Here is an 18,349-nt window from a genome sequence, read left to right on the forward strand (position 1 = left end):
ACGAGTAGACAGATGGAAAAACATAATATACATCATGTGGGACCTCTTCTATTATGTTATCAGGAAGTAAGATCGAAAAGTAAATCAATGCATAGTAACGTTGATAAAGGCCAATAGTGTTTTCTCAAACCTTAATTTGAATTGATTGTAAAACGTTACGTGCCAAAATTAAACTCTGTTTCGAATTTAGCTTCATGACAAAGCCTATCCGCAAATGAGATACAATAAATAAATAAATAACTATAAATATCTTACCATCACAAACTATGTTAGCATAGGACATGAAGTCCATTTCGCATTTGTGTTGCTTATTCATAGCACATATTTGATATGTGAGTATTCGTCTGAAATATACGAAAAATGAACATCATTGTACAAAAGGAAATACCTATATATGTTTGACTAGTTTTGTCAGACTCTGTACCAATTTAAAATATCTCGTAGTATTTACAGTCTTTAACATCTGATATCAAACTTCCACCATGTCTAATGTTTATATTTCAGGAATTAATAAAATATTTCCTCATCAAATGGGAAATATGTTTTAAAAGGTGATTGCTTACCCTTGGCTCTGTCTTCTAATGAAAAAGATTTTGAAAAATACTGGCTAGATTCGCTTAGAAAATTTGAACAAAATTGTTTTAAGTTTCATAGTTAGACCTCAGTTCCAAAACAATTATTTTCAATTCATAATCCGAATATATATATGTGTGTGTGTGTGTGTTTTTGTGTGTACGTGAATGTAGTTTATGCACGTCCACAAATTAGCACGCATGTTGCTCTAATTTTAGGAGGAGATTCGGAATGACCCAATGTGCATTTTCGTCAACTTTCTCTCTCAGAGGTACCCGCATATACCTGTAAAAATCGATTTTCAACCATAACTTTTACCAATTTCGAAGTTTGCGCGTGAAGGAGAGAGAGAAATTGTATGTTTGTGAGAGGCAGGGTGAAAGAGAGTTACAATTTGTTTGCCAGCGTCTTAACAGTTGTGTGGTAAGCAGCAAACAACAAGCAAAAAGAAAAAAATACCCCCCCTCTCTCTCTCTCCCTCCCTTACACACACATGCCATTTATCTTTCTTTCTTTTTTCTTTCTTTCTTTCTTTCCTTCTTTCTTTCTTTCTTTCTTTCTCTCACACACACAGCAACATTACACACAAAACACATGTTGCCAAAAAGAAATTGACGCTATCTTTTTATAGTGAGTATGTGAGACGGAAAGTGTGGTGTGTATGTGAAGTTCTTTTGTTAGTGTGAGAGAGCAGCATGTGTCTGTGTAATGTTGCTGTGTGTGTGAGACAGAGAGAGAGAAAAAGAAAGAAGGAAAGAGAGATAATTGGCATGTGTGTAAGGGCGGGAGAGCGCGCTCTCTCTATCTCTTTCACGATCTTTCCCAACACTTTTTATGGAAACTGCCGAATTGACGTAAACAAACCCATGTGGTCTGATTTTCACGTTTCTAGGTATTGTACCGTAAATCACTATTTCCAAAATATATTTATTTTAAATCATTTATCCGTATTTATCCGTATATATATGTAAGGCAATATGTGTGTGTGTGTGTGTGTGTGTGTGTGTGTGTGTGTGCTTTGTTGATATACGGGCAACGCACACACACATACGAACATGTATGCGTACAAAAAATATGTATGCAATTGGTGTACATACGTGCGTGTGTGTATGTGTGTGTTGCTCATATATATATATATATATATATATATATATATATATATATATATATATATATATATATATATATATATATATATATATATATATATATATATATATATATATATATGTATATATATATATATATATATATATATATATACATATATATATATATATATATATATAGGATGATAAATTAAATATTATTTCAATTTAAAACCTAGTGGCCTAGCATATAACAAATCTGAAAATTCAGAAAAATTTGTATTACACGTGTATAAGGGATGACCACTAGGTGGACATCCAATATGCTAGAAAGAGGCCATCAACGACCCAACCACAAAAAAATAATGTTCTCCAGAAAAATTTCGCAAAACGCCAGAACAAGACATAATGAGAAATATACAGAATAAAGAATTATCTGTGGACTGCTGCAGTTTCGAACATTAACGTTTTTCTTACGTAACATCCGTGTTCTCATATATATATATATATATATATATATATATATATATATATATATATATATATATATATATATATATATATATATATATATAATGGGTAAAATATTATTATAAAATCTGGTAATTAATCATGTATTAATTAATATCGATGAATTATCAGGAGGCCAGCACATCTAAAGATTCAAAGAGATTCAGAAATAGTATCTGCAATCTCAGGGGATTAAGGTATATTTAAAAAAAATAACGTTGACCACTAACGTGGACAATTAATGTGCTAGAAATAGATCACATCTTGTGTCTATTAAGACCTAAATTGTTCTCAACATGAAATATAGCAGCATACCAAAACGTGAGCGGGCAAGACATTTAAAATGACCTAAAAAAGCATTCTTAAACAGGAACCGGTTTCGGATTTAACAAATCTTACCATTTGTCCATTCCTCTTCAGCCTGATTTGTAATGTAACCGCAATCATCAGAATCGTATACAGAGTTGCCCACCGCCATGGGTGCGCGTGCATATGGTTCTGCTAATTACAGCTTAATGGTAAAATTCAAAAGTCTTCGTTTTGGCGCGCTAATTCCAGGAATATATCTGCAGAAAATATTTACTGCGTCGTATATATTCAGTATGAGAACATGGGTAATGGGTAAAATATTATTATAAAATCTGGTAATTAATCATATATTAATTAATATCGATTAAATATCAGGAGGCCAGCACATCTAAAGAATCAAAGAGATTCAGAAATAGTATCTGCAATCTCAGGGGATTAAGGTACATTTAAAAAAAATAACGTTGACCAATAACGTGGACAATTAATGTGCTAGAAATAGATCACATCTTGTGTCTATTAAGACCTAAATTGTTCTCAACATGAAATATAGCAGCATACCAAAACGTGAGCGGGCAAGACATTTAAAATGACCTAAAAAAGCATTCTTAAACAGGAACCGGTTTCGGATTTAACAAATCTTACCATTTGTCCATTCCACTTCAGCCTGATTTGTAATGTAACCGCAATCATCAGAATCGTATACAGAGTTGCCCACCGTCATGGGTGCGCGTGCATATGGTTCTGCTATTTACAGCTTAATGGTAAAATTCAAAAGTCTTCGTTTTGGCGCGCTAATATATTTCAAAACATATATATATATATATATATACATACTTAAGACTTCGTTGTGATCTGAACAGAACCGTTTCTGACACAGAGAATCGGGAGCCCTTTTGGTCATTCTATTTTCCTTGCTGGAAGGGTTCCTAACCCATGGGCAAAGAGGGTTTAGATGATGGCGGTGGTGTTTTGAAAGGGATGGCATGTGTAACCTGATCACCTTTGCCGATCAAACTCCCAACCCATGCGCTCCAGTTGCAAACTGATTCTGCCCAAATTTGACGTCATGTTACTTAGTTTGGTTTGAAATAAAGAACTTGATTAGCTTAATAATCTCAACTTAATCCCGGGCAAAGCCGGGCTATACTGCTAGTTTTAAATAAAAGTATTATGAAGTGCACGTATTTCGAGATGATGAAATATTACTACAAGATTTCTGAAGTATTAAATGTATTTTGAAAAGCTGATGCGAAATAATGTCCTAATCGCACGTTTGGGAATTTGAGCTTTGTTGGGAATTACCTATATCTATGTGTCTCAAGTTAGCTTAACTAGTATTGTCGTCTAAATGTACCATTTCCGATCGATGTATTTTAGCATTAGTCAGTTACTGATTCCTATTGAATCTAGTACATTCCAAGAACATATTTCTTGGCACTAATATTTGTGCCAATGTAACAAATATTAGTAATTAACACTGGGTGATACCAATGTATAATTTATTATATAATTTATAATATACATGAAAACGATAGCTATAATAATTAGACTTGTCAGAGGTGTAAAAATAGTATACACACCTGCAGTAATCCTTATCTGGTGATCGTATCGGAAGATCTTTTTCGACTTCGGGACACAATTTTTGGAATAACTCTATGCAGCCACCTTTCGCTGAAAAAGGTAAAATTTAATGTTTATTTCTTTACTCTTTAAAATTCTTCAGAACTATTTTGTGTGACAGTTGATGGAAATAATTCAGGTAGATTTCAAGATAAAACTTTATCAATGATTCAAGACTAATAAAATCATCTTACGAGGGCATTCAATTTGATGGGCCCTTTTAAATGATTCGATGCAATGTTCATCTTTCGAAGTTTCAGCACATTTTTCAAGAACAGTAAGGCGCCTGGTCGGTGAAAACAAACAAAAAAAAACCGGTAAACATTATTTCAATATTAAAAAGAAAACAAAAGAAAATTATTCTTACGTTTGGCGATATTTCGGATTTTTGAGTTAAAAATACTTTATGCACCTGTTTTACACATCTAGCAATAAAAATAATTATTTACATTGTGAGGTCAAATTTCTCTTATGTGTAATTCTCCTTGCACACTTCAATTATTTCTAGTCAGAGGTAGGAGTTATATATAACAATTTGTTACCCAGCTCCACATTCATATACTAGTGTACATGGTATAAATCAGCTTTATATTTTGTAATATTTCAAAATTGCGTTTAAGCCTGAATGTGATTTAAATGCTCCTTCCTGAGATTGCTGTATCTAGTACTAATCAAGTACAGTACCCTAGTGAATTACTTTACTCCAGAAAATTATTTGTAGTCCTCTTTTGATGTAAGAAATATAGATTTCGAATATTGACACAAAACCAACAAGTTCGGGAAAGAGTTGAAGTCGATTCCGTCAGCCCTAGTGCCCAACGGGTATTTATTTTGTCGATCCCGAGAAAATGAATGGCAAAGCTGACCTCGGCAGAATTTGTATTCAGAACGTAAAGATGGAGGAGATGCCGCAAAGCAATTTGACCGGCGTGCTAACGATTCTGCCAGTTCCCTGCCTTAGTGATGATAGAAATAATAGGAATAAATATATATTTACGTACGAGCAGCTGTTCTTATCTGGGTATGTTAATGGGTATTTCTTCTTGGCTTCATAACATTTTGACTTGTATTTTACTTGGCAATTAACCGAATCAATACGTCCTACAAATTCGAAATGTTGTTATAGTAGTTCTTTATCAATTTTACCATAAACACGAAATATTGCATGATACACCATAAATCTAAAGATTTAGTTCTAATCTGTATCAAAGTTATCTGCTATCTGAGGGTGGAATGGATGTTAGAAAATTTTGTGACATTGCTCACAAAAAACTGCTGGACTGATATAGTCCTTAAAGGTAGATTTAAAATGTTTATAATTATTAGAATAGTGTTTATTTTCTGGATTTTGCTGTTATGTGTATTTGAAAATGTCGGTAACTTTAAGGATAGTTTTAGGTTTCCTGTAAATATTTATATTTTCAATAATTCTCTTATGGAGTGTTTGTGTTGTACGAATTATGTATTAGTTTACGTTACCATGCAGAAGTGTATCTGAATGGTACATATCATTGGCTCCATCGTTATGTTTTCATGGTGTAAGTGCTGCATTTTTGAAGATGTGTTTGTTAAAGTGTGTTCTACGTAGGAGTCCATCACACTCGCTCTCTTAATATTTTACAAGAACGCTGTATGCATGTTTTTAGGTAAAGCATCATTAACCAATTAGTGTTAAAAATTGTCAGTGTTCAGGGACTATTAATAGATTTTACCAAGTGACCGCAGGATTTAGTGTATTGCGTGTTGCACTCATGATTTTAAGATTCTGTTTTTGATTCCTCTACCAGGCGATGCGTTGTGATCTTGACCAAAACAATTCAGTCTACTCAAGTAGCAAAACTTGGTAATCCTGCCATTGAGCGGGGCCTAGTCCAAGGTGTATATATACGGTGGATTTATTACAAAATAAAAATAATTAAAGCGACAGAAATAAAATACCAAAAGGTAAAATTTATCATCACTTACAAGTGGATATCGTGTTCGAACACTGTCATTCGATATTTACCATGAGAGAATCTTTCATATTGTTTTGTGGTGCGTTTACATTTTATCTTTTGGTATTAACACTGCTTCAGTCGCTTTAATTATATCTTATATTTATGCGTGTATGGTTATGTATGTACACACACACAAGTGCGCATGGATGTATATTTATATTTATGTATGTGTCTATATACATATTAATTGAAAATTATTTACAATGGACAGATAGTTATCCTTACCTTGTTTGTTATTAACACAAGGTTTCGGCTGATGTACTCTCCAGCTTTCAACAGGTTTTCTGGTGGAATTTAGAACCCAACTCTTCATTTGACTAATGGGGTACACTGTTCTCATTCCTAAGGTATGTTGCTGATGGTATTTCCCCGCTGATATTATTTTTCCAGTCATTGCCTGGGATTGAACTTAGAATCCGATGTTTAGTAAACCGTGCTCTTATCCACTACGCTATATGCCGACGAGCATATAGCATAAGTTCAATCTGAGGCAGTGACTTGAAAAATGACAGCAACAGAAAAAGATAACATCAGCAACATACCTTAGGAATGAGAGCAGTGTACTCCATTAATCAGATAAAGGGTTTGCTTTGAAATTCCATCAGAACACCTGATGAAGGCTGAGACTACATCAGCCGAAACGTTGTGATAACAACAAACAAGGCGAGGACATCTATCCGTCCATTGTAAATAATGTACAGAATTCCTCATCTCAAAGTTATAGAATAGTATACATATTTAATATACATGTAATATATATATAAGGAAAATAAGACAAAGTAGAAAATACTAAAATAATTTTATGAAGAACATTTTAGTACCGGTTTCAATCTTTGCGACTTTTTCAACTCAGTGTAAAAAATGAAAAACAACTAAATTATGGAAAAATTAAATGAAACGTTTTTTTTTTTATAAATATTTCCATAGTTTTCATATACAAGGAATATTTTCCTTTTTTCTGTCTATCCCTATCTCTCTTTTTTACTCTTGGCAGCAGGTAGCAGGTATATATCGTTTGTCTTTTCCTTGCTTCATTCAATAGACTACTACCATGTTGGGGCACCACTTTGAAGAATATTTAGTTCTTATGCTTTTTTAGCATCTGTTCTGTCGAACCGTTAAGTTACACTGGCATAAAGACACCAACACCTGTTGTCAATCGCTGGTGGAGGTCAAACCCAAACATAAAGACACAACGACACACACTTCTCTTTCAATCTCTGTCTATCATCTGTAGTAGAAGACGCTTGCTCAATGTGCCACGACATTGAACCGAACCTGGATCCATACGGTTTGGAATTAAATTTCTCACCACATGGCCACACCTTATTTGTATATACATGATATATATGCTATATACTTTGTACATGATGAGGTATGATTTTATTGAAATTGAAGTGTGCTGTTGCACAAAAGGCCTGAAGATCACTGTGTTTCATAGTTCCTTTCATATTCCAACCGTGTACTGTCCAGCCACTTCAGTTACAGAAATTACAAAAGGAGATGGTATGCACACTATGCGGATATCGTAATACGATAGAGACATAAAGAATGCACGATCCTCTATCCGCGTAGATTAGCCATTCTAGTGTCAACATCTAACGTCAGACTATCGTGCATGCCTCTAGTAACACAGGAATGGATGGCTGAACATTTTCATGGTCACACAACCCCTAATATTTGGCCTTCTAATTCCCCAGATCTCAATCCATTGGATTATTACATGTGGAGCGTTGTTGAGAGAGAGGTCAATGAACACCAAAGATTCTTTGAAAGCTGCCACAGTCAGAGTAACGTCCGAAATGAACCAAGACCCCTTGATTCGAGCATTTAGATTTAGATCTCATACAGAAGCAGTTGTTGAAGCTGAAGGTGGATTTATTGAATAACATTATGGAAAAGAATGTTTATTTTTATCCCCATAGCTTTTTTTTAATGAAGTTATTATGTGTTATTATATAACTGCTTTATTTTTTTTATAAATAAAAAATCTTCCTCAAATATATTACGCACCCTCTATTCATATTTAGCAAGATCTAGTAACTTAACAAAGAACATTGACTACGTGGTAAGAAGTTTGCTTCTCAGTCACATGTTTCAGGCTAAGTGTCCGACCGAAATCTTGTGAGTGGGTTTGGTGGACGGAAACTGATAAAAGGCCGTCGTGCACATACATACATACATACATGTATGTATGTATGTATGTATGTATGTATGTATGTGTGTGTGTGTGTGTGTATGCATGATTTTATGTCTGTGTTTGTCACCCACCACCACTTGACAACTGGTGTTAGTGTGGTTATGTCCTCGGATCGTAGCGGTTCGGCACAAGAGACGATAGAGTAAATACTAGGTTTTAAAAGAGGTACTAGTGTCGATTTGCTCGACTAAAACTTAATAAGGCGTTGACCCCATCATCGCCACAGGCTAATGAATAAAACAAGTAAAATAACCTTTTCTACTCTAGGCACAAGGCCCGAAATTTTTGTGGAGAGGCCAGTCGATTAGATCGACACCAGTACGCAACTGGTACTTAATTTACCGATCCCGAAAGGATGGAAGGCAAAGTCGACCTCGGTGGAATTTGAACTCAGAACGTAAAGACAGACGAAATGCCGCTAAGCATTTCGTCCGGCGTGCTAACGTTTCTAATAACTCACCACCTTAGACAAGTAAAAGAATATAGCATAAATCTGTGAGCCAGAGGAGAGAGCTAGACAGGGGAAACGTAGACGCACACAGAAATAGGAAAAATGAGATCTGTGCACATTTTCAACCGATCAAACACCTAGAACAGAGTATATCGCAGCGGCTGTATGACTTCTCCAGGAATTGAGAGCTGAAGGCAAATCAATGCGTACCAACATTGCTAAAGTTCAACAATGCTTTAAACATTAATGGAATTGAACGTAAAAAGCAACTTGACAAATGTAATTGTGTTGGGAATTTATTGCATCTATGCAGCCCTGTCCCAAATAAGATCGATTAAATGGATTAAAAAAAAATTACCTTCATAACAATTCACGAGAGAAATTAGGTGAAAGTGCCCTGCACACTTGTGTTTCTTCAGATTAGCACAGTCTTCATATATTAGTATGCGTCTGTAAAATAACTTATATGGGAACGTCATTGCGCAAGAACCATAAATTATTTAACTTCTGAAATGAAATTGCCCCGTTTTTATAATGTTCATATATCTGGGATTGCTAAAATATATTCTAATGAACACAGTAAATAGATTTCAATGTCTCATTTGTAATCCAGAGGTTCTTTAGTAATGAAAATAATATTTATAAATATAATAGCGAAGTGAGCATAGAAAATTCTAAAGAAATGATGTTTCATGATTTATAACTTGAAGAAAGATACGGAAAATTTATTTACTAATCATATTTACAAACAGCAATTTTTTTAAATAATAGTAGTTTTGATATGATATATTTTAACGCGTTTTCTGAAGCAGTAGAATACATATGTTAAAATCTAACACGAATCGTGCAGAAACATTAGGTTTAGTCGCACATTCATGGACTTGTGCATATACTGGAAATATACAGTGTATTTTTTGACCTGCTAAAAAATGTTTCGAGTGACATTGATGTCGAGATGTGTTAGCTGTTAGCACTAATCGATGTAGTTAGCACTAATCAGTTACTGTTTCCTATTGAAGTTAGTGCACTGCAAGTAAGCATTTCTTGACTTCTACCAATATAACAGATATTCATTTCAAATTTTGGAACAAAGCTACCAGTTTTAGGGGACGGGGTGGTCGACTTCATCGGCTGGTGTTCGACTTGTACTCAATTTATGGGCCGCGGAGGGATGAAAGACAAAATCAACCTCGACGGAATTTGAACACATAACATAATGACGGACGAAATGCGGCTACGCATTTTTGCTCAGCATTGTAACGATTCTGATCCCTCGCCGCATTAACCAATAATACAAACATTAATAATAAATAGTTGATTGTATAATAAAAGATATAAGCAGATAACTATTAGATGTAGTAACAATAGTCAGAGGAGTAAAAGCAACATATATACTTGCAGAAATCCTTATCTGGTGATTGTACTGGAAACATTTCTTCGGCTTGTTGACAATATACTTTGAAAAACTCTATGCAATTGTCTTTCCCTGAAAAAATAAAATATACAAATTTCAACATATTATTTGTTTTTGCTATAACCTTTGGACAGTTTGATGAAATATTAGATGAGTAGATGAATCAACATTTAATTCCGGTCTTAATCCATGTCATAATTAGTAATTTATATTAGATGTTACAATGATGACAAGGATAATATTTTGCTAATAATACAAGTCTAATAATGTAATCTTACCAGGGCAAGTAATTCTAAAGAGTCCTCGGAATGCTTCAAAGCAATGTTCGTCTTTGAGGTGGTCAGCACACCTTTGATACTCGACAATGCGCCTGATGTTGAAAATAAATCAGTAAATATGTTTTTTAAAATTAAAATAAACTCCGAAAACTTAATCATAAATTTTAAATTTGAGGGTTGATAAAAAAAAAAATATGTACCAGTTTCATATCATCTTTATTTACATTCTGAGATCAATATACTGCTTTGTAAAAGTATCCTGTCATACTTCCTGGATTTAATAAATTATTCGTATTCAGAGGCAGGAGTTATATAAAACAGTCTGCTGTCTTGCCTCATATAGCTATACTGGTCCATTTCGGAAAAATCAGCTTTGTGTTTATTAATCAGCTAAACGTGTATTTAAATCTGAATGTGGTTAACATGCGCCATTCTACCTCGATATATATCTAGTGCCAATCTGATAAAGTAGCTTTATGAACTACTCATTTCCCAACGAGTATTTCTAGTCTTGTACCATGTGATATTACACAGTTTATCCACAAAGCTTCTACTTAATATATTGGGTTGCAAAGTATTATTCAATCGGGGCTAGACACTTTCTAATGTGTTCGTGGAACTAAATCCGAAGCCACGCAGCTGTTGCTTTATACAAAAACTATAACTTTATGTATTAGATGAGAGAAATAGCATTAATAAATAAATATATATATGTATATACGTACTGGCAGAGTTTAATATCAGGATATGTAAATGGGTATTTCGACTTGGCTGAATGACAAATTGAGATGTACTTGCTTTCGCAATCATTGGCTTTTCCTGTTGCAAAAAATTTGATATTTTTTGTTTTTTGTTCTTAAATATTTTTATTAATAAAACGTGATTGTGTGTAAGTGAATCCTACATGCACTGTGCATTCTAATTATCATTTCTCTGTGTAAGAGTGGACTTTTCTTGAAAAATTGTTTGTTAATGTATCTTGTATATAGGTGAGTATAACACCACCACTCACCTAATATCTTCCAAAATCATTCTAAGCATATTTTTCAATAAAATGCATTAACCAATCAACGTTAAAATATTTTAATGTTCTCGATGTCTAAATTAATTTCCCTTAATAAGCAATATTTAATCTCTAATTGCAAGTTTACGGTGATACACTCATTAAATGTCATCTCAGGCACATTTTAAAAACTTCTATTATGTGAGAGACTGGTGACACCTCACTCTGTGTTCTAAATATGCAAGTGTTAGTGTATATAGAGAACTACAACATTATGGTTTGAAAAAAATTGATAATACATACACTATTAGAGAATTTTACAGCTCTTGCAAAAGAAAATATGGTACACGCTACATATAATTTTGAACATCAGTCTTACAGCAGGCATATTCCTAAAACATTAAAGGTATTTTTTTTTGTTTCGCATAATGATTCCCACATTTCCAAGCATGCATACGAAATCCAATTGATGTTTGCCTGTAAAGAAGTGTTTCCGATGTTGGTCCGCATGCCCCCCTGGTTGCGCTTCGGGCTTAAGAATGGAACGTAAGCACGTAAAGTAGGAGGGGAGTTAAATATCCTAATATTCTATATTGTTAACGCTTCAATTATATATCGTTTTGAATATATAAATGTATATATATATACATATATATATATATATATATATATATATATATATATATATATATATATATATATATATATATATATATATATATATATATATATATATATATATATATACATAGATATAAGAGGGATGACCACTAAGTGGACATCCATTGTGCTAGAAGACGATCAACTATGGTCTGACTACTAAGAAAAGATTGTTCTCAAGAAAATTAAGCAAACGCCAGAACGTAAGCGAGCAAGACAAATGAAAAGATACAAAATATAAAGGTTACTCACAGACCGGTCTGTTAGTAATCTTTATATTTCGTATCTTTTCATTTGTCTTGCTCGCTTACGTTCTGGCGTTTGCAGAATTTTCTTGAGAACAATCTTTTCTTAGTGGTCAGACCATTGGAGGTCTTCTTCTAGCACAATGGGTGTCCACTTAGTGGTCATCCCTCTTATATGTATGTAATATAATTTTTCTGAATCTTCAGATTTTTCAATATGCCAGACCACTAGTTTTAAATTAATATTAATTGAATTAATACTCAATTTTTCACTCTTATTATTTAAATTTATATATATATATATATATATATATATATATATATATATATATATATATATATATATATATATATATATATATACATACATTCATACATACATACATACATACATACATACATCTCTTCGACATCATTTCATAATCACCAAGTGTCGAAGTGCACCCCTTGATGAAGTCTGCAGACATGAGGTAAATACCATCATGAGATTGGGAAGGCAACTACTTGACAAGCATTCCCTATTCGACAACCCTGAACTCTTACCCAAAGAAATTGCAAGACTCTACCGTAACATAACATCAGAGGAGAGGATGAATGCATTCCAGCAGAAGACCATGCATGGATACATTAACAGAAAGCTCCAGGGTGATAACAACATTGACGACCAGAGCAGTCTATCGTGGACAAACAATCGGGTCACCAACTCTCACTTTGAAGGGTATGCCTTTACTATTCAAGAACAAGAAATAGCAACCAAATTCCTAATAAACAAACGGGACAGAGAGGCGGGCAAAGCGCCACAACGTAATAATCGATGCAGACTCTGTGGAATTAGTATCGAAGATATCACCCACATCATTAGCAGCTGTCCAAAAATGTCATCACGGTATTACCTACCCATGAGACATGATGTTGTGGCCAAGACACTGTACAATGAAATCCGCCGACAGGATAACCCCGGGGCTAAGGAGATGAAAACCCATAATGAGGTAGAGGCCATTACCACTCACAATATGAAAGAATATTGGTGGAATGTCCCAATAAAAACCTCAATAAAGTGCAGACATAATAGACCGGATATAGTAATCTGGGACAGAGAAGAGAAACTGTGTACAGTAGTAGAAATCAGCTGTCCTGCGGATGTCAACATCCCACTAAAGATTAGAGAAAAAGAGAAGAACTACGCCGAGCTACTGAGAAATTTACAGATACTCGACCCAGACTACAAGTTCAGATTCATACCCGTGATTGTTGGGGCATTGGGATATGTAACGAACTGCCTCAACAAAAACCTGGAAAAATTAGGGTTCTCAAAACCTGAAAGAAAAAGGCTGATTAGAAGACTACAGATTCAAGCCATCTATGGAACTGTAAAGATATGTAAAACTTTCCAAAAATTTAGCACATAAATACATATGCATGCATCTAGACATAAAAACGCATCCATAAAACAAACATACAAATCTGCGCATACACTAACACCAAATACTGCACACACACACATACATATGCACAAATACCTAGATGATGTTGATAAAAGTTCCAATGAAGGAGCCTTGAATCTATGTTAGAGTCCGGCTCTTTCTCTATGGACAAGAAATACAGAAATGAAACTGATTGATTACATACATACATACATTTACATTCATACATACATTTACATTCATATTGGGTTGGCCCAAATATATATGTTCGCTTTTGTCGACACTAAACTTCAAGCAGTTTTTTTAGGTAGCTAAGTTCAATCTGAAAACTCTGTCCATTGTTGTCAAGGCTAACTTTCAAGCACTCTTGTAAGAAGCTAACTTCACTATGACGTTTGGGCATGCACACCCGTTAGATACTTGACACTGCACTGTAATTTAGTGCAAACTTGCGACGAGAGAGTTTGTATTATGTCTGATTTGTATCACCCTCAAAATAGAGAATCTAAACGAACATTATCAACACCTGAATTTTTTTTCCTTTTAAGAAAGGCAGAAAAAAAAAAGACAGGAAACCTGCAGGAAATTATGCGCTGTGTAAGGAAAGGATGTTTTTACGAAATGTGTATACCAAAAATGGTCTTCAAGTTGTCGATCTGGGAATTCTTCGATCAAGATTTCCCAACTGAGATTACCAGCGACACGAACTCCCGTTATGTGACAGGATAACCACTGACATATTACCCATATATCGAAATCAAGTGCCCAAAACCATCTGTAACAACATGATTACGTCATCAAACTAAATGTTTGGGTCTCACAATTGAATGTAACTAATCTTGCCCACCAGATTCGTTGCAGAAACGTGAAGAAAACGATCGTTTAAATGTTGTGAAGAGAATGGTGACAGGGAGCGAAAATTGGTCCTCTCTGACAATATCAACATGAAGCTCATGCAGCAAAATTCTCAAGATAACCTCCAAACCAGGACTTTATTCGAATAAGATTTTGCTACTAACTTGTGCCCGTTTTTATGAAAACTTAAGTGTGGTGAAGAACGAAAAGAAGTGAAAAACAATGACTGTTTCACATTCCGAACAATTCAATTACAAACGTTTCAGAAAGAGATGGTGTGCATATGTGGGTATACCTAATATAATAGGATTATGGGAAACTTAAGATACTCTATCATCACAGATTAGCCCTTCTGCTGATATCTAATCTCAGTCTGTTTGCACATTTCCACTACTTCCTGATTAGACAATCGAAACCAGTCAATGAATCTCTGTGGTACTCAGCTTGGTCGTAACTGATAGAAGGATATTTCTTCCATTTATCCACTTGAGAAAACTTAATGTTGGAGTTTTCTTGTACTTAATTCTATACTGTAGTAAAGCTAACTATTTCTAATTGATCACACTACCGGCAAGATCAATCTTGCAGGCAAGTATCACTGAGAATTACCATGAGATGATTACAAACTCAGAAAGAAAATATCAATGAAGAAAAACCAGCAGTTTTCAGTAAAGGTAGCAGAAGTTTTGATTACTTCAGTACAGATCGTTTATCTTGTTTTCTCAGTGTGAAGCACCACCAGCAAGAACACAAAATCTAGCATGTTATACTCATTAGAAAGGAGCTTAATGTTTTGGCGTGATGATTTACGGGAAATTATTTTAAAAGATTTAATAGGATGAAGAATTTGACTCATTCAAGCAACTTATTTGTTTCAAGACACCAAGTATGTGTGAGATTTAGGCTATATTAGAAGCGGTGTGACACGTCCTAAAACTGATGCAGAAAATAAACGATGCCCTTAAATATAATGGATGTCCACTCAGCATTGGAGAGGTGTTTGTTACAAAGCTAAGAAGAGATGGTCTTTAATTGATGAGCTGGTAATAATTGCGTATAAATTGGTTGACTTAAAGGTACTCTTGTAGGTTATACAATGTTTGAACAAAAACTGTACAAAATATCCTCTATCCAATTTCCATTGTTTTCATCAGAACAGATATCCATGTCCAATGTGAAACACTAGACGAAAAGAGCATTCAAATAACTAGAGACAAATGTCGATCAAGTATCAATGCAAAACTTCCTTGCATGGACTGTTCAGAACAAAAGTGCAGTAAAAGCAGATGGTCCAATATTGCAGGAGAGAAACATCTCCATAAAAAATAATGATATTTTGTGTACGGACACCATACAGCATATGTGCCTTCCAACTTCCATGCATGTGATATATGGATCCGCACAATATTGTTGTTGGCACTCCGTCGCTTACGACGTCGAGGATTCCAGTTGATCCGATCAGTGGAACAGCCTGCTCATGAAATTAATGTGCAAGTGGCTGAGCACTCCACAGACACGTGTACTCTTAACATAGTTCTCGGGGATATTCAGCGTGACACAGTGTGACAAGGCTGGCCCTTTGAATAACAGGCACAACAGAAACAGGAAGAAAGAGTGAGAGAAAGTTGTGGTGAAAGAGTACAGCAGGGTTGGCCACCATCCCCTGCCGGAGCCTCGTGCAACTTTAGGTGTTTTCGCCCAATAAACACTCACAACGCCCGGTCTGGGAATCGAAACCGCGATCCTATGACAGCAAGTCTGTTGCCCTAACCACTGGGCCATTGCGCCTCCACCCGCACAAGATAGATACAGAGAAAAATACAGGCATTCAAAATGAGAGGGCAACTCCAAGCGATTTGGTACATAGATAAATTCACCAAGGAATTTCATTCATAGAGACATTCATCTAACTGGCATCGAAACAATCAATATCACATGGCCGAAGAAAAGAAATATGATATGATATGCAGACTTATCAAGATGGAGTAACCTAGCAAATAATTTTATTAGGAAAATGTGTGATATGCACGAGAAAGGTAGATATACAGAGAAATTATTAAAAACACAAAACAAAATCTGATGCACACCTCTAACAGACTGAAGCATCGTACACGGTATATGGTACTGCTAGTGTGTCTTCATCAAGAAATGAGAGTAGAAGACAAATCCATGCATACTAACATTGGTAACGGTAAATACTTCTTTAGCAAACATTAAGTGGAATTGAATGTAATATGTAACTTAACAAATGTAATTTTTGTTGATGATTAATGCATCGATGCGCCCTACCGCAAATAATGTCAATTGAATGAATTAAGCAATTTTACCTTCTTTACATTTCATGAGAGAAGTTTGATGGAAGTACCCAGTGCACTTGTGCTTCCTCTCAGAGGAACAGTTTTCATATACGGATATGCGTCTGTAATGTACATATATAGTAATATCACACTACAAGAGAGTAAAATCCTTAATGAGTTTGGCAATATTCTGAATAATCGACGTAGTGTAATGAACATTCACAGGAGTGACTGAGATCGAATTGCTACTTTTTATAATGTCCTTATATCCAGGATTGCTGAAATATTTCCTAATCGACACAGTAAATAGATTTTAAAATCTGAATTCTAATCGAATGCCGTTCTGGTAATCGGTTTTTAAATATACTAGCGAAATTCCGCATGGAAAATTCTTATGAAATAATGTCTTATGATTAATAATTTGAAATAAAGTAAGTAACATTCATTCGCTAATGATATTCACAAGTAACAAAATTTATTAATAACAATATTTTTTATATGATGTATCATTATAACGAGTTTTCTAAAGCATTAAAATACGTAATTTAAAAGAACGCGAATTGTTCAGACTCCACAGTTCTAATCGCACATTCAGGACTTGTGTCTATACTGGAAATAACTTATGTATTCTTTGATTTGCTAAACGCTGTTTCTAGTTACATTGACGTCGATATGCCCCATTCTTAGTGCGATGTACTTAGCACTAATCAATTATTGAAACTAGTGCACTCCAAGTGAGCATTTCTTGATTTGCAACAATGTTACAAATATTCATTTCAATTTTGGGTGGAGTAGGGTTTTTGAGCCGATTGCATCGATCCCAGTGTTCAACTTTTACCTGATTCATCGGCCACAAAAGGATTAAAGGCGAAGTCGACCTCGATGGAATTTGAAAAAAACAACATAAAGACGTACGAAATGCCGCTAGGAATTTTACCCGGCACGATAACGATTTTTCTCGCTCGCTGCCTTACTCAGTATTACAAATATTAATAATTAATAGTCGATTCTATAATCAAATATATAAACATGTAGCTGTTAGTTGTAGCGATAATCAGAAAAGCAAAAACGATATATGTACTTGCAAAAATTCTTATCTGGTGATTGCACGGGGTAATCTTTTTCCGCTTGTGGACAATAAGATTTGAATAACTCAATGCAGCTGTCTTTCCCTGAAAAATATAAAATTTCATATCTTATTTTATGTTTTTACAACTTCTGGATAGTTAGATAAAATATTAGATGAGAAGATAAATTAATACTTAATTCCGCTCTTAATTTGCGTCATAATTTGTAATCTATATTACGTACTTTGACAACAAAGATAATCATTTCCTCATAATAGACAATTAGTAAAATAATCTTACCAGGGCAAGCATTTTTGTGGGTTTTTACAAAGGATTTGAAGCAATATTCGTCTTTGAA

The 18,349-nt window shown here is 34.4% G+C and overlaps 1 protein-coding gene across 1 annotated transcript in view; it reads right to left on the minus strand.

Moving 5' to 3' along the window:
- LOC106874482 (uncharacterized) overlaps positions 1 to 18,097 on the minus strand; it is a 33,797-nt gene extending 15,700 nt beyond the window's left edge. The window contains exons 1-9 of the mRNA XM_089353452.1: positions 18,006 to 18,097; positions 16,955 to 17,046; positions 10,441 to 10,532; positions 10,144 to 10,234; positions 9,107 to 9,198; positions 5,102 to 5,201; positions 4,295 to 4,386; positions 4,061 to 4,151; positions 256 to 344 (exon numbers count right to left, since the gene is read on the minus strand). Of these exons, the coding sequence (XP_089209578.1) occupies positions 256 to 344; positions 4,061 to 4,151; positions 4,295 to 4,386; positions 5,102 to 5,201; positions 9,107 to 9,198; positions 10,144 to 10,181 (502 nt within the window). The 5' untranslated portion in view covers positions 10,182 to 10,234; positions 10,441 to 10,532; positions 16,955 to 17,046; positions 18,006 to 18,097. The remainder of the gene's footprint in view (positions 1 to 255; positions 345 to 4,060; positions 4,152 to 4,294; positions 4,387 to 5,101; positions 5,202 to 9,106; positions 9,199 to 10,143; positions 10,235 to 10,440; positions 10,533 to 16,954; positions 17,047 to 18,005) is intronic.
- Between the last annotated feature and the right edge of the window lie 252 nt (positions 18,098 to 18,349).

This window comes from Octopus bimaculoides, chromosome 6 (assembly GCF_046866305.1).
Source record: "Octopus bimaculoides isolate indiv1 chromosome 6, ASM4686630v1, whole genome shotgun sequence".
Taxonomy (NCBI): Eukaryota; Metazoa; Mollusca; class Cephalopoda; order Octopoda; family Octopodidae; genus Octopus; species Octopus bimaculoides.